This window comes from Podarcis muralis, chromosome 3 (assembly GCF_964188315.1).
Source record: "Podarcis muralis chromosome 3, rPodMur119.hap1.1, whole genome shotgun sequence".
Lineage (NCBI taxonomy): Eukaryota > Metazoa > Chordata > Lepidosauria > Squamata > Lacertidae > Podarcis > Podarcis muralis.
Window position 1 is genome coordinate 4,069,295 of NC_135657.1, and position 22,076 is coordinate 4,091,370.

The 22,076-nt window shown below is 48.7% G+C and overlaps 1 protein-coding gene across 4 annotated transcripts in view; it reads left to right on the forward strand.

Annotated features, from left to right (window-relative positions):
• NCOA1 (nuclear receptor coactivator 1) overlaps positions 1-22,076 on the forward strand; it is a 287,343-nt gene that overhangs the window by 230,993 nt on the left and 34,274 nt on the right. For all 4 annotated transcript variants that reach the window (XM_077925384.1, XM_028725219.2, XM_028725222.2 and 1 more), the window contains 5 exons: positions 1,685-1,780; positions 3,055-3,195; positions 5,665-5,812; positions 7,361-8,711; positions 20,004-20,172. In XM_077925384.1, the coding sequence (XP_077781510.1) occupies positions 1,685-1,780; positions 3,055-3,195; positions 5,665-5,812; positions 7,361-8,711; positions 20,004-20,172 (1,905 nt within the window). The remainder of the gene's footprint in view (positions 1-1,684; positions 1,781-3,054; positions 3,196-5,664; positions 5,813-7,360; positions 8,712-20,003; positions 20,173-22,076) is intronic.

Genomic DNA, 22,076 nt, shown 5'->3' on the forward strand with positions numbered 1-22,076 from the left:
GCAGCGATGTCACGCTGGCCATGTGACCCGGAAGTGTCTCTGGACAGCGCTGGCCCCCAGCCTCTTGAGTGAGATGGGCGCACAACCCTAGAGTCTGTCAAGACTGGCCCGTACGGGCAGGGGTACCTTTACCTTTACCTTTTAAAGCGGGATATAAAAATTCAAACACTTCTTCTAATATTGGCAGGCCCCTTTAACATTGGAGAAACAAGCACAAGACCTTTCTGGTCTTGGCTGCAGAGAAGCAAATGAGTTGTCTCCCTTGAGACCGTTAAAAGAAGATCCTCAGCCAGTGGATCTCAGGTGTTTGCTAACTAGGCATTCCACTGCAGGAGTGTCCCCCTTGATTTGCATTACTTGGCTCCCTTGACGCCAGGAGCCATTGATGAGCATGTGTAGCTTGCTCAAGCACCACAGTGGGTGGTGTGTGTGTGTGTGTGTGTGTGTTTAGCAGACCTGAGTTCAGGACTGGAATCTCAATACACATCTGCACTCTGGCTCAACCCCCTGATGCAAAATAGACTTTCCATCAGAACACTTTGGGCTCATATCTCCACGGTGGCCATTTTGTTCCATTGCATTAGCTGAATTAATCCATTGCAGCTTACACAGGAGATCATGACTGGAAGGAATAAATCACACAGGGGTTTATGAGCAGATACTTTGCCCAAGAGATGATAGTAGTTGGCTTTCAACCGCTGCCTTTTATTTTACAGTGCTGCCAGATCCAAATGGCCTCAGAATTAATTCTCCCAAACAATGAGGAACACACACTCACTGTGCCAGTGCCAGTCGTTCTCCCCAAGCAAACTTTCTATAGTTCAGCTGCTGTGTAAGGTTTAACTCAACAATACGGCTTTTCATTGTGAAATGCAGAAAAGCATTGGCTTAGGCTTGGCTTCAGTGATCTTCTCTAAGCCGGGGGCGGGGAGAGAGAGACCTGCTACAGCTTTCCCCCAAATTAACAAAGATGGGTTGGCATCCCCCAGGACTTTTCTTCTTTGCAAGAAGTCCCATCTCTCTGCCTCCATCTCCCTTTCCTCCTTGGAGTCCTTCCTTAAGGCCCACCGCTCTAATGAGTCGTTTGCCCCAGTTCAGCCAGTGTGGTGTAGTAGTTAAGAGCGGTGGACTCTTAACTACTCTGGTGAACCGGGTTCGATTCCCGGCTCCTCCACATGCAGCTACTGGGTGACCTTGGGCCAGTCACACTTCTCTGAAGTCTCTCAGTCTCACTTAACCTCACAGAGTGTTTGTTGTGGGGGAGGAAGGGAAAGGAGAATGTTAGCTGCTTTGAGACTCCTTCGGGTAGTGATAAAGCGGGATATCAAATCCAAACTCCTCCTCCTCCTCTTCATTCTCTGGGATGTCTCCTAGGAACAGCCTCTGACACCAAATCCCAGTCAGGAGCCACTGTTTCCGTATTCCGTTTTCAGGTTGGTTGCAGGGAATGTAATTCCTTTGGCAAAAGTCACATCTTCTTTGAAGGGGGATCTACTTTACACTTTGGGAATAGTGGTTTTGAAGGCGTGTATGCTGGGTGAGGTTTGCTGCTGATGCTTGCAGTCCAGAAGAGGCAAGTAAAAAGAAAGAGGGTTTTTCACAGGTAAGCACTTGCTCTGTATAACCCTTCCCACCTCCAACCTTGCTTTTCTTCTGCTTCTCCTCCTCCTCCTCTTCACGGCAGACTTGCAGTCCTGTATGATATGCATCGCACGAAGATTACCTCGATCCGCACCTCCTGCTACATCAGAATCCTTCATGACCAAGCAGGATACTACAGGTACCATTCAGAAGGGTAGCCAAGCCCTTGGCCCCAGAGGGCATTTCACCCCAGTGCAGCCACCAATCGTGGCATGGAGAGGGTTGACTTGAGAGCAGGCATCCCCAAACTCAACCCTCCAGCTTTTTTGGGACTACAGCTCCCATCATCCCTGACCACTGGTCCTGTTAGCGAGGGATGATGGGAGTTGTAGTCTCAAAACAGCTGGAGGGCTGAGTTTGGGTTTGCCTGCTTGAGAGCAACTGGTAGCCTAAGTACACTACCTTGGCCAGGCAGTCTGCAGTTCCTGTGTATGTTTGGAGTTTTGTGTCAGCAAGAGGGGCCTCTGTTATCTTCAAAACTGGGGAGAACTCAGTGGGTCCATCCCAGTTGTTCCCCTGAACCATTTCATAAGGAAACATGGCAGGAACTGAAAGGTGGGTGGGAGATCAGTCGAAGTGAGCAAGGGAAGGGAGGAGAAGGGACAGTGGCCAACGTTCTGTGTGGAATAGTCTACTTATATATTTCTAGAAAAAGAGCCCTGAGCAGGAGAATGGGCAGGAATTGTTTGCCAGGGCAGCGCGGAAGCTCAAGTGATGGAACTGGAAGAATGAAGGCAGGATATACATTGAATACAACAACAACAACAACAATAATAATAATAATTTATACCCCGTCCATCTGGTTGGGCTTCCCTAGCCACTCTGGGCGGCTTCCAACAAAATACTAAAATACAGTAATGCATCAAACATTAAAAGCTTCCCTAAATACATGCATTATTGGTATTTATTTATTTCTTGAGGAATTTATACCCTGCCTTTCAACCTCCAAAACAAAGCAGTTAAGGTAACTCATGCAATTTTTTTAAAAAAAAAACTACCTGAACTATCCAGAGGACTATCCAGAGAGCCAGTGTGGTGTAGTGGTTAAGAGCGGTGGACTCGTAATCTGGTGAACCGGGTTCGCTTCCCTGCTCCTCCACATGCAGCTGCTGGGTGACCTTGGGCCAGTCACACTTCTCTGAAGTCTCTCAGTCCCACTCACCCCACAGAGTGTTTGTTGTGGGGGAGGAAGGGAAAGGAGAATGTGAGCCGCTTTGAGACTCCTTAAAGGGAGTGAAAGGCGGGATATCAAATCCAAACTCTTCTTCTTCTTCTTTTATTTCAATAAAAATACAAAAACAGAACCACCTACAGATCCATAGATAAGAGTCAGCTGTGCTTCTGAATCCGCACCCATCCATTGCTTTTTCTTTAGATGTTCAGTCCTAACGTGCTTCTCTCCCTTCCGCTCAGGTAAAATCATCTCCATCGACACCAGTTCGCTGAGAGCAGCAGGCCGGACCGGCTGGGAGGATTTAGTGAGGAAATGCATCTACGCTTTCTTCCAGCCTCAGGGCAGGGAGCCATCTTACGCCAAGCAGCTATTTCAGGAAGGTAAAAAAGGCTCCTCTCTTTGCACGCACTGCCATTGTTGCTGGATAAGTGCTTTCCGGACTGAAAAATAAAACTGAAAGGGGGGGGGACGGGACACACCAGACAAAGAAGGCAAATAACGCTCCCAAAGGAAGTAGCTGAAATGGCTGACTGATGCCCGTGGCTTCCCTGGCTGGCAAGGGGGGTCCTTGCCTGCACACTCAATAGGATTCCATCAACCTGCTGCCAGTTGTCTCTCCACACTCCCATGGCAACCTTGCCTGGGAGGCTGTTGGCCTGCAGTTCAGGGGTGGCGTGCCAAGTCCGAGGCCTTCTTGCGGCCCTTTCAGGAAGGAAGAACTAAAGCGAGTGAGCCAAGTTATTCAAGGCTGGCTGCCTTCTTGGTCCTGAAAGAGGATATAGTCAAAAGTCTTTTTTCTTTTCTTTTTAAGAGGGGAGTGCACCTTTTATCCAGAAGGCTAGTGTGGGCATTGTGGTTGGACTGAGACGAGGGAGATTGGGTACCCAATGGCCTTGAAGCTCCCTTGGGTATACCATGATCAGTCATATTCATCTTTCTCTCCTCTCTTCTGTTCTCTTCTGCTCTGTTTTCTCTCTGTGTGTCTCTCTCAACCTGACAGTGTTGTTAACTGGGATCCCACAGCTAATTCTCCCCTGGTCTCCTCGCTGGCCCAAATGGGACTAATTTAGCCAGCTAGCCCTGGTGATCATCTAATGTTTATTGGATGGACTTTCCCCCTAAACTGATTTTTGAATTCTGAATTTATTGTTATTCATGTTTTATACTGTACTTTATGCTGTTTTTTGTTGCATCAATTTTGTTTAAAATTTGTTGTTAGCCGCCCTAGGCCTGATTTTCTGAACCGGGAAGGGCGGGGTATAAATAAAAAATTATTATTATTATGAGGATATAAGTGGGCACAGGGCAGGGGATAGCTAACCTATGCTCTCTTGAACTCCTTGGAGAAAGAAAGGTGGGTAAAAATGAAACAGATAGTGAAATTTCCTTGCTCTTTATCTTTTTATTGCTGCAAACCGCGTTGATATGCACAAATATTTTAATGGATAAATTTATAAGCCACTTTTCCTGAGTGCTCAAAGCACCTTACACGCATTACCCTGTGTGGCCTTATAAGACCTCTGCAAGGTGGGTCAGTACATCACCCCCATAGTGTGGAGGCTGAGAGAATAACGTATTTGCCTTTCCGTGAATTGGTTCTCCTCATTTGTAGCCCTGGGAGCATTTGGCAACAGTGAGTTCTATGGATATTTTTTGCATAGGGTGGTGGTGGTGGTTTGATGCTTCCTCCTGGTACCCAGGTCCTGGGGGGTCTTTTTCTCCCCCCCCCCCCACATCTCCCTGTATTTCCCTGGGCACTAGGGCAAGGGGCGGGAATAATATTTGGGAGCCAGCACCCTTCAAGTGCTCTGCCACAAACTGACTTGGGTAACCTTGACAAGCCACTGCCTCAGTTCTCCCATCTGTCAAATGGGAGCCATGTTCACCAGCCTCCACGTTGATATGAGGACCAAAACAAAACACCATTATACAGCAAAAACCCTTCCAGAATCATTACTGGCCATGGTAAACAGAAGGCAGAACAATGCTTCTCAATTTGTATTGTATTATTTTATGTACTGTGGCTTGCCGTTGTTTTATTGATTATAGTTTAGAAATTATTTATTGTAACTGTTGAGTGGATTTCTGTTTAACTTTTATATGTTGATATTATTATTTAATAATATTCTAATGATTGTTGAATGTTACTTTTTGATGTAGGTTGCCTATTTTAAAGATATGTTTTATTATCACATTTTTGTATTGCATTAGAATGTTAGAAGATGTACATTTTTTGTTTCTTCAGCTTGTAAACCGCCTTGAGTATTGTAAGATAGAAAGACCGTGTACAAATTAAAAATGATGATGATGATGATGATTGTCAGGGAACTGCCATCAGGTCAGAAGCGAGAGGTGGAAGGGCAGTTGTGTTATAGGGAACCTCCGAAGATCTTGCAAAGCAGCTCCTCCTCTGGCGAGGAGGAAAGCCCCACCTCCAGTGGAGAGGAGGTGGTGGGACCAGGGGATGCTAGGGAGAGCCTCAACGCCGAGGCTGAGCAGGCTGGAGAGGAGGGAAGTACCCCTTTGCCAGCGCCCAGTCAGTTTCGGCGCAAGGAGAGGAGGAGGAGGCTGGGGGTCACGCGACTGTTACGCTGGGGGAGGTACAAGGACCGCCCACTCCCAGATTCTGCTAGCGACTAAGCTGGACATGAACTTGCAACGCTCTTCACTGTGAATAGTTTGCACTGATAATAAAGCCTGGAAAAGACAGGTTGGAGTCTTGCCTGTTTGCTCTCGAGGAAACACACCAACACCTGGCAGTGATGAAATGTAAGGCAACCCAGCCCATTAACCCACGTTCTCTCTCTCTCTCCCCCCCCCCCTTCGCTCCATGTTTCCCTCCTCCCCAGTGATGACACGGGGCACAGCCTTCAGCCCATCTTACCGGTTCACACTGAGCGATGGGACTGTCCTGAGCGCTCATACCAAGTGCAGACTTTGCTGCCCTCAAGGCCCGGAGATGCAGCCTTTCATCATGGGCATCCACATAATTGAGAGGTGAGTCTCAAAAACCTCCCAGTTTCATTACTCTTCCTCCCTTCCCTCCCACCCTCTGATTGTCTGAATCAAGCTGTGAGCTCCTTGGTTGGGGGACCTGCCTCTCTTTTGCCTTTGCGACCCCACAAGACACCCGGTTCAGAGGTGGCACTCTTATGTATCCGTGATAGCAGTTGACTTCCCTCTCTTCCATTTGGTCTGGGACTTCTTGTTGAGAAAAACTCAGAAGAAACGTCAGCCTTCAGAAAACGGGCTTTTCCCGGGGAAAGAGGCGAGGCAGAAGAGGTCATAGGCCCAACAGAAGTGTAGCTGTGCCCTCTGTTGTGTCCCCTTCATACAGGATAGTTTCCCGACGATAATGTGAAGATTGTCCATTGACAGGAAATGGCACATTTTACCGCATTTTGTGAAGTATGGTGTGTGAGGGAGAGTGTGTATGTGAACAGATGGAGCTCGTGTTTGAGCCTTGGCCGTTCAGAGGACACAGCTGTGAGCAAGCAGCCCCACTGCCACACAAACACACACACACCCGCTTTACCTTCAAAGAACCAGAAGGGTGTGTGTGTGAGGATGACTTTGGCCTTTTCATTCCCCTTCTGCTACCCCCACCCCTCAACTTTAAAAGACTGTTTTCTCCACCTGCTTTCTTTCCTCTCGTTCGCCTCTCATTCACGTTCACCTTCTGAGTTAGAAGAGAAGTGCGCTTGGGACTTTGATGCCAGGGAAGGTGGAGCTTGAAGGAAACCCCTAAGGCAGACCCTGGGTTTCAAAGTCCCCTGAAAAATCACAAGGGGGTTATCATGCCTTTCTCTGATGCTCAAGAGGAGGAAGAACCAGTTAGGAGCTTTCCCTTCTTTGGGCTTCCGGGCTTCTTCTGTTACAGAAAGAATGTTAGATGGGGATTTGGCCACATGTGGTGCGGTTCTGGGAATGTTTGTGGGCCAATTGCAGAGGTGATCAAGCAATGGGATCACTGATCTTCCTTCTAATTTCCATGTGGGTAACTAGCTCCTATATAATGTTTCTCATGGGACGCGGGTGGCGCTGTGGTCTAAACCACTGAGCCTCTTGGGCTTGCCGATCGGAAGGTCGGCGGTTCGAATCCCCGTGGCGGGGTGAGCTCCCGTTTCTCGGTCCCTGCTCCTGCCAACCTAGCAGTTCGAAAGCACGTCAAAGTGCAAGTAGATAAATGGGTACCGCTCCAGTGGGAAAGTAAATGACATTTCTGTGCGCTGCTCTGGTTTGCCAGAAGCGGCTTAGTCCTGCTGGCCACATGACCCGGAAGCTGTACGCCGGCTCCCTCGGCCAGTAAAGCAAGATGACCGCCACAACACCAAAGTCGGCCATGACTGGACCTAATGGTCAGGGGTCCCTTTACCTTTATTGTTTCTCACAAATCATCATCATCTATTATGTATACCCCTCTTCCCTCCAGTGATGTGGACTACCAAGTGATGCGGGTACCAAGCCTTAGGGCATATGAAACATCCAAGCGGCTCTCTTTCCTCCACTAATCACCCCCCCTCTCTCTTCTTTTTCCTGACTCAGAGAACACGGCACGCTGTCACCTCAAGAAAACACTAACTCCGGGATGCCTCTTCCCCGCGTCAGCCCCTCGCTGAACCCCAACATCTCCCCCGGACAAGGCATGGCTCTGCCCTCCCCTCTCCCTCCTGCCAACGGTAGCATGCTAACTGCCAGCGCAGCAGGCCACCCGCCGGGATCCAGCCTGCATGGCGGCGGCAGCAGCAACGCTGCCCCCAGCCAAGCCACTTTCGGATGTTCGCCTGGGAGCCAGATGGGAACGAACGTTGCCTTAAGCCAGGGCCAGGCCGGTCCCCAGAACAGTAGCCATGCCATGTGCCACAACAGCTCCCCGATGGGCAGCCCCGGGGTCACCCCACCGCAGTTCATGTCCCCCAGGCATCGGGTGAGCCCCGGGCTGGTCCACCGGCCCAGAGTGCCAAGCAACCCTTTCTCTCCCCCCATGCCCGCCACGCACTCCCCGGTGGGCATGGTGAGCGGCTGTGGCTCCAGTGGCTCCCTCGGCAACAGGCCGTACCCAAGCACCCCGCTGAACTCCATGCAGGGACTGGCCGAAGGGCCCAGCCCCCCGGTGGGCTACTCCACACCCTCCCCTGTCCTGCGGCAGCCCAGCAACCAGAACTCGCCCAGCCGGATGAGCCTGCCGCCCGTGAAAACGGAGCCCAAGGACAGCAAGGAGATCGCCTCCATCCTGTGCGACATGATCCATTCTGACGGCGGCCCGGGCAGTGCCAAGCCTGTGGAGCCGGGCTTGCTGCACGGCGGCGAGCGGCTCTCCGAGGGCGACCACAAGGGCATGCAGGCTACCAGCCACAAGCTGGTCCAGCTCCTGGCCACCACGGCCCAGGAGCAGCTGCGGCACGCCGACGTGGACACCAGCTGCAAGGAGCCCTTGTCCTGCACGGGCTCCTCCGGGACCCCTGCCTCCGGGAACCCGGTGGGCAGTGCCTGCCCGTCCTCCCACAGCTCCCTGACGGAGCGGCACAAGATTCTTCACCGGCTCCTCCAGGAGGGCAGCCCTTCGGACATGGGCAGCCTGGCCGCCATGGAGCAGGAGAAGAAGGACAGCGGAGGGCCTGGCGCAGCGGCCCCTGCCCTGCAGAGCCAGGCCCCAGGGGCCCCGGATGCCCGGCTGGAGGCCGACGCCGCAAAGAAGAAGGAATCGAAGGACAACCAGCTCCTTCGCTACCTGCTGGACAAGGACGAGAAAGAGCTGGCGTCCAACCCCACCTTGAGCCTGGACGACGTCAAGGTGAAGGAGAACCCGGAGCAGCTGGAGCCTTGCGGCGTCGCTCAGTCCCTGCTCGCGAAGCCCCCCGCGCCAGAGGAGGGAAAGCTGCAGCCGCAGAGCCAGGTGGGTCTTCTCTCCCGGGGGAAGGGGTCCTTTCCTCTTCGAAGAGCAGCAAACATGTCGCTCCACGTTGGGTCTTGGGTCGCCGCTGTTGGCTTGCGCCTTCCTTGCTTGACACTGCAACTGTTTGCAATTGCACAACTCACAATATTAGAAGGGGGGGGGTAATAATAATAATAATAATTTATTATTTATACCCCGCCCACCTGGCTGAGTTTCCCCAGCCACTCTGGGCGGCTCCCAATCGAGTGTTAAAAACAATACAGTATTAAATATTAAAAACTTCCCTAAACAGGGCTGCCTCCAGATGTCTTTTAAAGATAAGATAGCTGCTTATTTCCTTCACATCTGAAGGGAGGGCGTTATTAGAAATACCCTTTTGCAGTCTGTCTGTTGAGCCTTGATCCTTTGAGGAAGCAGTGGGTGAAACACAAGGGTTGTACACACAAGGTTCAGTCCTCACAATCTTCTGTTTAAAATGAATCTTGGAGAAGGCCTTCCATTGCTGGAGGGCTGCTGCCAGTCAGAGTAGAGGATATTGGGCTAGATAGACCAGTGGTCAGACTCGGTATAAGGTAGTGCCATTAGGAATGACGTCAGGAACAGCATGTTGATTTTTGCCTGATCAAGAGCCTGCAAGCTGCATGGTTCTACTGAGTTTTCAGTAATATTATGTCCACTCTGCTCATTTATTTTCTGTTACTGAAAATACACAGAAACTCATGCTTGGTTGAAATGCCCCTTCCTCAATTTCAGGGCCTCTTTTGCAGGCTAAGGGAGTTTGTGGTGGGGAGGGATTCTAACCGGTTTCAGAGAGCCAAAGTCCACTAGGATTCCACTCGGCTAGTGGCCATCTCTTCTCCACCCCATCCTCAAAGCCTTAGGAACAGGGATAGGGAACTGGATCTGACCCGTGGCAGACCACTTTGAAAGGTGGGTGGGGTCAACGATCTGCCACCCCACCGGCAATCCATTTTTCCTTTTCTGGCTGGCGAGCTGCGCTACAAACCCAAGCCAGGTTTGCCACTTGGCAACCGAGAGGCAAGAAATGGTCTTCCTTACATCCACCAGCTCTTCATATATTTTGAGACATGCAATGCCACTATAGCAGTCCTGATGGGGGGCTGTGCTTTCAGACCAGAGAGCACAGAACAAGGAGCTTTGTTGGTTTGTTTTGCTCATGTTATGGTATAAAGCACCACAAATATAAAGCTAGCCCTGGTGATCATCTAATGTTTCTTGGATGGATTTTCCCCCTAAATTGATTTTTTATTTTATTGTTGTTCACGTTTTATACCGTATTTTATGCTGTTTTTTGTAGCATCAATTAAGTGTTTTAAATTTGTTGTTAGCCGCCCTGAGCCCGGTTTTCTGAACCAGGAAGGGCGGGGTATAAATAAAAATGTATTATTATTATAAATCGTAGTAAGATGGAGTAATAGCCACATGCCAACACCAGCATCTGATGACTCAAAAGTCAAAGGCAGGTGTTTCGATAGTGAAATTGCAAGACCTCAAAAGCACCACCCATGTTGTCACTGTTGGTCATAGAGTCCTGCAGCTGACCCAGTTCTCAGATAAGTGTACCTGCGTCAGTGGGCATATCTTCAAAGATCACTTAATTTAGTTGCACACTGAAAAGAGGCCCGCAGTGCGAACTGTTTGCACTGCCCCTTTGTGCCTGCCATGGCGTAAGGCAGAAGAAAAACTTCCGTGCGGACTGAGGTGTTTTCGTTTTATTAAATTTTGCAGGGATTTTGTGTCCGATGATTGCTTAAATCAGTGGCATTAAATCTCTGCAGTCAAGCCTGTTGCAAGGCTTCATTGTGGATTCTGTTGGCATGACGGAGAGAGACACCTTGTTTCAGAAGCTCCTCTGGCATCACCAACAGGAGGGCAGGGGAGTTCACAGGCTTTTAAAGGGCTTTGGGCTATTCATCCCCGACATTTCCTGAATTCAAGAGCCTCATATGATGCGAGTCTGTGAATGGGCTAAGCACAGCTAAGAGAATTTTCAGTCTCCCTCCTGTTCGCTGGCTGGGAACCGGCAACTTTAAGGTACCATTATCTCTTGTAATAGAGTTATTAAATGGCAATGACGGTTCCCTGCAAGAGAGATTTCGGCGTATAAATATTCATTACAATTGGCCATGAATAGGAGAGGGCACTGCTTTCTTTTCTTTTCTTCTCCAGCTGAGGAAGATGACAACATGGATAAGGCTGTGTTAATCCTTTTTATCAAACAGACCAGGGAGAGTTTGACATTTCAAGTGCGAGACCACTTACAGGCTTGTGTCAGAATGGGGCTTCTGTGTGTGAATAGCCCCAGAGCCCCTTGGAAAGCCTCAGATAACAAATAGTGCCCTAAAGCGCCCTAATTAAATTAAGGGGCCCATTCATCTGGGAATCCCCACTTGGTGATCCCATCCGGCACTGGGACTTCAGCTCTCTTTGTATCCTGCCCCACAAAAGGCCCTTGAGTTGACGGCTTCCCATCAGCTGCTCCTGGCCTGCTCTCTCTGGTTTCTTCCCAGACTTTGTAAACGGAGCTTCGTCGTATGTCAGCTTCCCATGTTCCAGAAGCAAAGGCCGTCTCTTTGGGGGCACCTCGGTTTTGCAGGAAGCCTGTCGTGCTGGTTGCATTTTTGGCCGTGCAGGCCAGAAGGAACCTGCGCACCTGAAATACGCCAATTTGGAAGCTTCTGAAACCCCTGAAATTCTATTTACCTGGGGGAAGAGTTTTGGTCTTGCAAGGCGCTCAGTGTTAGATTTAACAGCTCAGGTTTTGCATATCCTGAAATGTGTGGATTTGCTCAGGCCTCTCCTGTGATCTGTCAAGCTCAGCAGATGCACTATTTATCTTCACTGGCCCTGCTTCCATTTGGTTTTGATGTCCTGGACTAGGAAACACAACTGTGCCTTTGGTGTACCTGCTCTGTATGCAGATGGTCCACCACTTGCAGCCCTTGGCAGCATCTCCAGTTCAGAAGGATCGGGGAGCAGTGGGTAAGGTTCTTTCTAGGTCCCGAGTAACTGCAGCCATTCGCAGGACTGGACTAACTAAACAAAGAATCCTGGGGAGGAATTTAGCGGTGCACCAAGGCAATCATTTTTTCAGGGCAAGCATTTTGGCTAGACAAGAACAGCCCCCTCCTCCCTGTGCTGTGGGAGGGGGTTTCTCCTGATCCCACCCCCAGAGCCCATTTCAGGGGGCACAAGGGAGAGGAGAGGGCAAACCCCATTGTGGAAGCAGTCCTATCTAGTTGTTGGTTTCTTGGTTTGTTTAGGGACGTGGATGGCGCTGTGGTCTAAACCACTGAGCCTCTTGTGCTTGCCGATCAGAAGGTTGGCGGTTCGAATCCCTGCGACAGGGTGAGCTCCTGTTGCTCTGTCCCAGCTCCTGCCAACCTAGCAGTTCAAAAGCACGCTAGTGCAAGTAGATAAATAGGTACCACTGCGGCAGGAAGGTAAACGGTGTTTTCATGCGGTCTGGCTGCCGTCACGGTGTCCCGTTGCACCAGAAGCGGTTTAGTCCTGCTGGCCACATGACCCAGAAAGCTGTCTGCGGACAAACGCCGGCTCCCTTGGCCTGAAAGCGAGATGAGCGCCGCAACCCCACAGTCACCTTGGAGTGGACTTAACCATCCAGGCGTCCTTTACCTTTTACCTTTATGTTTGTTTTTGTCAAATTTATAACCAGCCTTTCCTCCAAAGTGGGGCTGCATAGTTCTACTCCCCATTTCATCCTCACCACAACTGCGAGGTGGGTTTGGCTGGGATCGAGTGACTGGTCCTGGTCACCCAGCAAGCTCCGTGGCCAGCTGGGGATTTGAACCCTGGTCTTCCAGGTCCTATCCTGCACCACCATGCTGCCTCTCTGCTTCCTGTACCTCCCAAGCCCTCTCCAGATGACCCTTTTTCCATGCAAAAAGAAGCAGCAGGGATGAGCGCACTCAAGCCTTACCTCCTCTCTCACCCTCCATGGGGGGGCTGTGTGCAGGGGGGAGCTTATGTGAGCACAGCAGGCTCCCCCCTTCAGCAGACAGTTGCCCCCCATCATGCAGAGGCCAGGTGAAGCAGCTCAGCCTTGCTTCCTCCTCCTGGCGATGTTTGTCGCGTGCAGACAAAGGAATGTCTGAAGAGGGCTGTCGTGCGTTCCTAGTGCTCTTTGGTTGCTTTCCAGTGATCTCTCCTGTGGAGCGGGTGTTTTGAATTGGTTGCTTCTTCTTTTTTTACCCTTGTACACGTTAGCTGCTCCGGGAGCCCCTTTGGTGTTAAAGAACTGGGTATAAATGGATGAAATAAATGAATAATAACTGTGTGAGCAAGTCGGAATCTCCTCTGTGCCATGAACTCAGTCGCTGGAGGAGAGAGCCACTCAAGCAGTAATTTTAAGGGGGCACCTCTCTCGCTGGTCTCTAGATCCACAAGAGAATGTTCTTAAAATACATTGTTTTCCAACACAGTTCTGGGTCTGTCCAAGAGCAGACCTTTGAATCTCTCTCTCAATTTCTATCATCTATCTATCTCTATCTATCATCTCTATCTATCATCTATCTATCTATATTTATCTATCTTATCTATCTATCACCTGTCTCCATAGCTGTCAACTTACACATTTGAAAATAAGGGACCAGCAGCCTTGAAAATAAGGGACCAGCAGCCAAAATAAGGGACCTGCAGCCTCCCCTGTTCCAGTCTTCCTGTCCTCCTGCAGTCTGGTCAAACTCATGCTGGTAGCTTCGAGAACACTGTCCAACCAACTTTGTAACCAGAGGTTCAACTGAATAGAATCTGAATCACATGCACCACAAGGCCTATGCAGCCTCAACTTAAGATGGCTCCCCGGCCTGGCTTTGCACTGCAAAGTTTGCAGCAGCACGTGCAACAAAATGGCATCCAGCATTCAAAAAACCTCTCAGCTTGCATTAACTAGCCACACACAAGGCATGCAAGCTCCACCCCCCAGTCATTCTTAGACTTCTTATTGGGTGAGCAACACAGCCAAGCAACACAGTTGGAGCCTCCCTCCTCCCTGGCCGGCAGAGAGGGAGGGAGAGGAGCTGCTTCCTTTGAAATTTAAGGGACATCATTTAAGGGACATCATCAATAAGGGACAGCAGTAGGACATGGCGTTTGAATAAGGGACTGTCCCTTCAAATAAGGGACACTTGACAGCTATGCCTGTCTCTATCTATCATCTATATTATCTAGCTATCTGACTATCATCTATCTATCATCTATCTATCTCTATCATTATCTATCTCTATCATCTATCTATATCATCTATCTATCTATCTATCTATCTATCTATCATCTATCTATCTATCTATCTATCTGTACAGTGGTACCTCAGGTTACATACGCTTCAGGTTACATACGCTTCAGGTTACAGACTCCACTAACCCAGAAATAGTGCTTCTGTTAAGAACTTTGCTTCAGGATGAGAACAGAAATCATGCTCTGGCGCTGCGGAGGCAGCAGGAGGCCCCATTAGCTAAAATGGTGCTTCAGGTTAAGAACAGTTTCAGGTTAAGAGCAGACCTTCGGAACGAATTAAGTACTTAACCCGAGGTACCACTGTATCATCTATCTATCTATCTATCTATCATCTATCTATCTATCATCTATCTATCTATCTATTTATCTATCTATCTATCTATCCTATTTCTACCCTGCCTTTTTCTCCAAGGAGCTCAAAGTGGCGTACTTGGTTCTCCCCCTCCTCATTTAATCCCTGTGAGGTAGGCTAGGCTGAGAGGCATCCCCTGGCCCCCAAAACCATCCAGTGAGCTTCATGGCTGAGTGGGCATTTGAACCCTGCTCTCCTGGTTCCTAGTCAGACACGCTAACCACTACACGGCACTGCCTCTCTTGCTGCGACCCTTGCACACCTGGCCACATGTGCACAGACTTGAAACTGAAAACACTGCTCCTTGAGCCAGTTTGCCATGAACCCTCTTCTGCAATAGGGGGATAATTGCCCTGGCCTTCCCTACAGTGATATTATGAGACAGGGCGTGTGAAGTGCTTTGAGCACTGAGGAAGCACAACATAAATCTCTTTAGTTATTATTCTCCCCCCCCCCCCGGTACTTAAGTCCCGCATTTCCTCCCAATGGGAGCGCAGAGTGGCTGACAATACAGTATCGCGCACACAGCATTACAAAACATTTCTAAAACCAGTTAAAAACCTAGCCAGAAATGAAAGCGGAATAGGAACCGCAGTAACCTGGAAAGGAAACACAATCAGCCGAGAAGGTTGGCTACATTCCAAGGATCCAAGTTAAACAGAAAGTGCCTAAGCGAGGCCTACGTGTGGAACAACTGCATGTCATTTGGGAGGGAGCTGCATAACTGGGGGGCCACCACCAAGAATGCTCTGTCGCACATCACCGCCAGCCCCACAGAAGCTGAAGCTGGAATAACAAGCAGGGCATTCTTTGCAGAACCTTGATAGCTGGGCAGGGCAGTTGTGGCGGGCGAAGGCACTCTCTCAGGATCCTTTCGTTTGGGGCTTTGGATACTAATGCTGATGCCTCGAATAGGGCTCAGAAATTCAGAGTGTGGTGATTTCAGGATCAGGGTAATGTGATTCCCCCTCGCCCCTCCATAAAGCAGCAAGGCAGCAGCATTCTACATGCAGAGCATTTCCCTCCTAGCTGCTCCTGGTCTGGAAAGTGCTCTACATCTCCGCTACTTGTTAGTTTTTCTCTGTTGGGCTGTTTCCCTGTTGCTTTCTTTTAGCCTTTGTAATCCTCCCATTACAGAGGCTTAAACTCAGTGGCCTTTGCACTGATTTCCATGACTCTGTAAGACTTTGCTGCTTTTTTTTTTCCTCCTGGACCTTTGCTCTTTATTGCTTCTGAGATGCAGAGAGCAGAACCGCAGGCTGCATTTGAGAGGTGTGCTTTATCGGCGGTCAAGATCCCTAATGCCAGCCTGGCCTTGGCCTAAATGGCAGCTACATCCCTATTTAGAAAGGGGCTTCTGTGGCACTTCTGCTAAGTAAACCATCTGCTCCAAATGTCCATTCTGGGTCGACCGACCACTGTCACAGTGTCCTTTCTCTTGGCAGATCAAGATGAGCAGGTGACAGCAAAAGGTTTTTAGCTGGGGCAATCAGAATAAGATCCACTATTTGACTATTGATTATTTGACTATTGAACCCTAAAATGTATTTTATATAAATGACTTTTTATTTCTATTCTTTGTATATCCTATTGTTGTTTTATTGCTATGGCTGACGCAAATAAAGATTCAATCAATCAATCAATCATGATGAAAGCAGCATGCAAATCACCTAAGTCATTATCATAAACTTCGCCAGCCTCCAGAAGTTTTGAACTGCATCAGCCTCAGCTCATGGCTACTCTAGCTATAGTATGTATGCAGTAGTATAGCATACAATAGACAGGACTGGTTGTGTTAAACGGAGAGTGCTTTGTTTTACACTTGTTGAGCAAAACGATGCAAGTAAACCCTTATTTCTTAAGGCACCGTGATGGGCTTGGTTTCTCATTATATCATTTCCTCTCCAATTGTCTCCTTAGATCACATTCCAACCTTCAAGTACATTTCCAGAGCTTATTCCTTTGTTGAGGAGATTTGCTAAAATGTGTCAGTGAAGAGACAGAGAGGAGGGAGAGATGGAATGAATCTAAGCAGACAAGGCTGTCTCTTGCAGTTTTTCTTAGAAATAACTGTGGAGAAATTTTGATCTGAGAGAGAGAGGGAATGAACCTGGGATCTGAGCTAATGAGACATAGCTGTCCTGCATCAATACCCATCTGAGGGCCCATCCTTAGCAGACAAAGCAGCTGTGGCAAAGATCATTCACCCATTGTGGGGAGGCATTTACTATCCAACAGCATCTTGGGTCTTGTGCTTCCCTTGATCAAGAGCACAGGGGAAGGTTGATCTTGACAGGGGACCTAGGAACAATTCAGCTTCAACTCAAGCAACCCACACATGAGCTGCTTGTTGTTGTTGTTTAGTCATTTAGTCGTGTCCGACTCTTTGTGACCCCCTGGACCAGAGCACGCCAGGCACTCCTGCCTTCCACTGCCTCCCGCAGTTTAGTCAAACTCATGCTAGTAGCTTCGAGACCACTGTCCAACCATCTCGTCCTCTGTCGTCCCCTTCTCCTTGTGCCCTCCATCTTTCCCAACACCAGGGTCTTTTCCAGGGAGTCTTCTCTTCTCATGAGGTGGCCAAAGTCTTGGAGCCTCAGCTTCACGATCTGTCCTTCCAGTGAGCACTCAGGGCTGATTTCCTTCAGAATGGAGAGGTTTGATCTTCTTGCAGTCCATGGGACTCTCAAGAGTCTCCTCCAGCACCAGAATTCAAAAGCATCAATTCTTTGGCAATCAGCCTTCGGTGGCAATAAGTTCAGGGGAAGCAGTGAATCCCCGTTCTGTCTGAGAAGGCAGCTCCCAGGGCCTGAAGGATGCTGGAGCTCAGCTCTCAGAGTGTGGGGCACCATTGCTTGGAGCTTCCAAAACCCATGGAGTGGCCTCATTCCAGGAGGAGGAATTCTGAAGAGTGCAGCTCAGTGCAAGTTAGGGATTGTTTTGAGAAGGAACACAATATGGAAAGTGGCTCAGCCTTGTTTGCAATATTTTTGTATATACATTATGAATATTTCCCATTCTTCTTAAAATTCCTCATCCTCTTGGTCCCTGAGCTTCTCAGTTAACTTTGCCATTTTGGCAAAGTCCGTCAACTTGATTGGCCATTCCTCTTTCATCGGGGCTGTCTCCTCCTTCCGTCTCTGGGCGATGGACATCTGAGCGGCGGCCGTAGCATACATGAACAGTTTCTTCTGATCTTTTGGGATCTCGGTACCTATAATTCCTAATAAAAATGGCTTCTGGTCTTTTAACAAATGTTAGTTTAAACATTGTTAAACAGGTCAAAACATTAGCAGGATTCTAAATACACTTGTAATGAAAGTGTAAATATGGATTATTTAGGAAGACGAAATAATTGAAGAAATATGGATATGCGGTTAAAATAGAATTAGGTGGACCCATGGATGGGATGGGGGATGAAAGTCAATGAGATTCAGTGTAATCTCAACACATGGAACTGTATGACATTTTGATGTAAGTTTATCTCTTGTGTTTTTTTCTTTTTCTTTATTTTTGGAAATGGCAAGTGGAGGTGGCAAGTGGGCGAGGCATTTGTTGTCTCTCTCTTCCGCAAGAGGGAATCTTTCCTGAGATGATGCCCTGTGGGCCATCATGTGGTGGTTTAGTTAGGCCCTGTTGTCCTCAGAGGAAATGCCCAGGTACAAAAAGATGAGCCAGCAATCTCATGTTTTTCAGAATACAAATAAGCAGAAATGTGTGCCTGTGTTTTCCTGAGCACAGTGGATGCAGAACTCCCACCTGGTAGATATGGCTGCTCTCTTTCTCTCTCTGCAGGCTCCTGGTTATGAAACTGTTCCCCATGCGTGTGAATATGTGTGTGAGAGAGAGAGAGAGAGACCGACTGATTCAGCATTTCAAACATCTTGCTCTGTGGGTGTGAGAGTTGAAATGTCTTGTTTCCAAACTGGAACAGTTTCTGCTCAAAGAAAAGCCCACCTCACCTTGCCAATGTTTTCACTCTCGGAATGTTTCTGGATGTTCACTTTTTTCTGAGCCCGTGATGTGCTATCACTCTCTGGATCAAACTGAACGTAATGCATACCCTTCCCTTTTCTTCCGTTACATTACGGCGGCGGACTTATCTGATTTGTCCAGGCACGGTGTGTGCCTGGAACAGACCAGGGAAACTGAACACTGCAGTTGCTGTAACTGCAGGCCCAGCTTCTTCCATACAGCATTCCCCCCCCTCCACTTAGCACCTTTAAGGAAACAATTTATTATTATTTTTCTGGTTGGAGGCTGTATGTTGCCATCCAGCCAAATGTCAAATTACTGCTGGGTTTCTGCAGGATGTGGTCCATGTAGAATATACAACAGCTTCTGACCTCCAGTGCAGAACTTTCTAGATCATGGTTTGTTTGTTTTTTAATTAAGCATTGTTTGAAATAAAAGTGGTACCGTGGTTTACGAACTTAATCCGTTCCGGAAGTCTGTTCTTAAACCAAAGCGTTCTTAAACCAAGGTGCGCTTTCCCATAGCAGCGAGGGACTCCGTTTACAAATGGAACATGTTCTGCTTCCAAGACAAAGTTCACAAACCAAAACACCTACTTCTGGGTTTGCAGCGTTCTTAATCCAAGTTGTTCATAAACTAAGCTGTTCTTAAGCCAAGGTACCACTGTGCTTGCAGAGAAGAAAGGGGAAGGATTTTAGCTCAGTGGTAAAGCACCTCCTTGGCATCCAGAAGGTCTCAATCCTCAGCATCTCCTTACAGGCCTGGGAGAGACTACTGCTCTAAAATCCTGGAGAGCCAGTGTTGATCCTTGTAGACAACACTGAGCTAAATGCACGCAATGGTCTTAAGTTTATGCTGCATTATTACAATGGGACGCAGGTGGCTCTGTGGGTTAAACCACAGAGCCTAGGACTTGCCGATCAGAAGGTCGGCGGTTCGAATCCCCGCGACGGGGTGAGCTCCTGTTGGTTGGTCCCTGCTCCTGCCAAACTAGCAGTTCAAAAGCACGTCAAAGTGCAAGTAGATAAATAGGTACCGCTCCGGCGGGAAGGTAAACGGCGTATCTGTGCGCTGCTCTGGTTCTCCAGAAGCGGCTTAGTCATGCTGGCCACATGACCCAGAAGCTGTACGCTGGCTCCCTCGCCCAATAAAGTGAGATGAGCGCCGCAACTCCAGAGTCGGTCACGACTGGACCTAATGGTCAGGGGTCCCTTTACCTTTACTATTACAATTTTATTACTGATTGTTTGCCATTCTGGAAGCTTTATACAGAAACATAGCCAGGAAGCTATCTAAATCAGCATAGTATTTAGCATAAAAACATCAATATAGGTGTTTGGTTTTTTTATGAACATTTCAAAAGCCTGTCTGAATTATGCGGCTTTCCAAATATGTCTGAAAGCCAGCTGCGATTATTCCTGCCAAACCTCTACTGGCAGGGAGTTCCACAGGACAGGGCTAAAGGCTGGGTCTCTGGGGAAGGCCAACTGAACTTCAGAGGTGTGGGGAACCCCCCAGAAGTGCTCTTATCAGGATGGAGCATAAGGAGGGGACCCAGGTTGTTCAGGGCTTTTGCGAATCTGCGCCATCCAGGCCAGAGCAAAAGTCTTGTGGTTGGTTTCTTGTTCCACCCGTGGCTGCCCTCGGAGCTTCCACGGCTGACCTGTGTCCTTGCTTCCTTCCTTCAGTTTGCGTCGGACCTCGACCAGATTCTGCCGTCGCTGGAGAAAGCTCAGCTGCCACCAGGACTGTGCGGGTCGGAGGCTGCCGAAAGTGGCGGCATTGCCATCAAGTCAGAGATCCTGACCCCTTCCCTCCAGCCTGGCACCGCCGCAAGAACTCCCACCGGGATGAGCTGTACGTACTTCTGCGAAGTCTTTCTTCCCTTTCTGTAACTGCCAGGGCTGGACATGCTCTAACTTTCTCGTACAATCGCTTAATCCACGTTCTTCACAATGTGTCTGATAGACTGGAGCCTGGTACCATTGCATTGGCGTGCTGAATGCCAGGTGTTGGTTGAGGAGAAAGAGGCAGGGGGAATTCCCCTTCCACATTCTGCAACCAACCCCAACACTTGGTTTGGCTGTGTTTAACATGGGCGGGCTTAAGATTTAGCTACTCAGATCCCAAGGTAGGAGATGGGAGATGGGTACGTTAAATGTTGGCTAGAGTCCTGTGCCAATTTCCTGTCAATTTAAGTTGGCAAAAATGCAGTTTCGTCTTGTACGTGAATGAATGTATTGTGTTGGGGAGGCAAAAGCCTACCTTGTCGCATGCATGGAGTAGGTGACTTGACCAGGAAGAGAAGTTTGCCTAATCTTCCCTTAGTCTTCTCTTTTGTGGGTGTTGCCGAGACGAAAGAATGTGCCCCACATAAGAAATGTCCTGTTGCCACCCAGCCTCATAAGCTGTGGCTCTGCAACTCTGATCAATAATAATAATAATAATAATAATAATAATAATAATAATAATAAAGTATTATTTATATCCCACCCATCTGATTGGGTTTCCCCAGGCACTCTGGGCAGCTCCCAACTGTGTGTGTGTGTGTGTGTGTGTGTGTGTATACACACACACACAAACATATATACACACACACACACACACACACACATACATACATACATACATATATGCAGACACACACACACACACACACACACACACACACACACACAATACAGCATTAAACATTAAAAATTTTCTTAAACAGGGCTGCCTTCAGATGTCTTTTAAAAGTTAGGTAGTTGCTTATTGCCTTGACATCTGATGGAAGGGCATTTCACAGGGCAGGCGCCACCACCGAGAAGGCCCTCTGCCTGGTTCCCTGTAACCTCACTTCTCGCAATGAGGGAACCGCCAGAAGGCCCTCGGAGCTGGACCTCAGTGTCCAGGCTGGACGATGGGGGTGGAGACGCTCCTTCAGCCCCAGCCAGCATAGCCAGATGGATGATTGGGGTTGCATCCCCAAATCGTCTGGAATTCACCATGTTGGCTGTAAACCAAAATAAAAGGACTCACTCACAGGAAAGAAGCATTCATTTGCTTGATTTTACCATTGTTGAGCAGCACCTAAAACAGAGGGTCAACAGCCACCAGATGAGAGCAGCCCACCTCAGGTCAAGAGAGGAGATTCTCAAGCCCTAGTGACATTTGTGAGTGACAGCTACAAGACGCATCAAAGGAGGGAGCTTTGCCTTCCCATAGTCAGGAGGCCTGAAAGAGTGCTGTCAGTTCCCAAGCTGCCCTGTGTCTTCCATCCCCTCTCCATAAATTCCCGGGGCAAACATCAGGCAGCTGCTTTCCACCCAAGCTTGTTCCTTGCATGCTAAAAATCCTTATTCCAAGGATCTGAATGCCTGCAGAAAATCCAGCTTATAAGGCCATTCAGAAGTCATTGGCATGTTTTGACTTGACTGGGCTCCTTGTACTGCTGGAGATTTGGGGACATCAGTGATGCAGAAAAGTCTTTTAGAGTTGAGCGTCAGTTCCATTGGCTGGTGATCACTTTCCCTTTTATTCTTGTTTTATTGGAATGGGCTTTCATTGGCCGGGAGTGTGCAAGCTTTTGAGTTAACACGGAACTGTTCTTCCTGGCAAAGGGCATTGTGTGATACAAAAGCTTACACATGCCTTGGAGATGGTCCAGAAGACAAAATGATATTCTGGGATGGTTTGGAGTGGACCCTGAAATGTATACAGCAAGAAAAAAAATGTTGTAGGAAGTGGATATTGGAGTATATCTATATGGCCAGATCTGG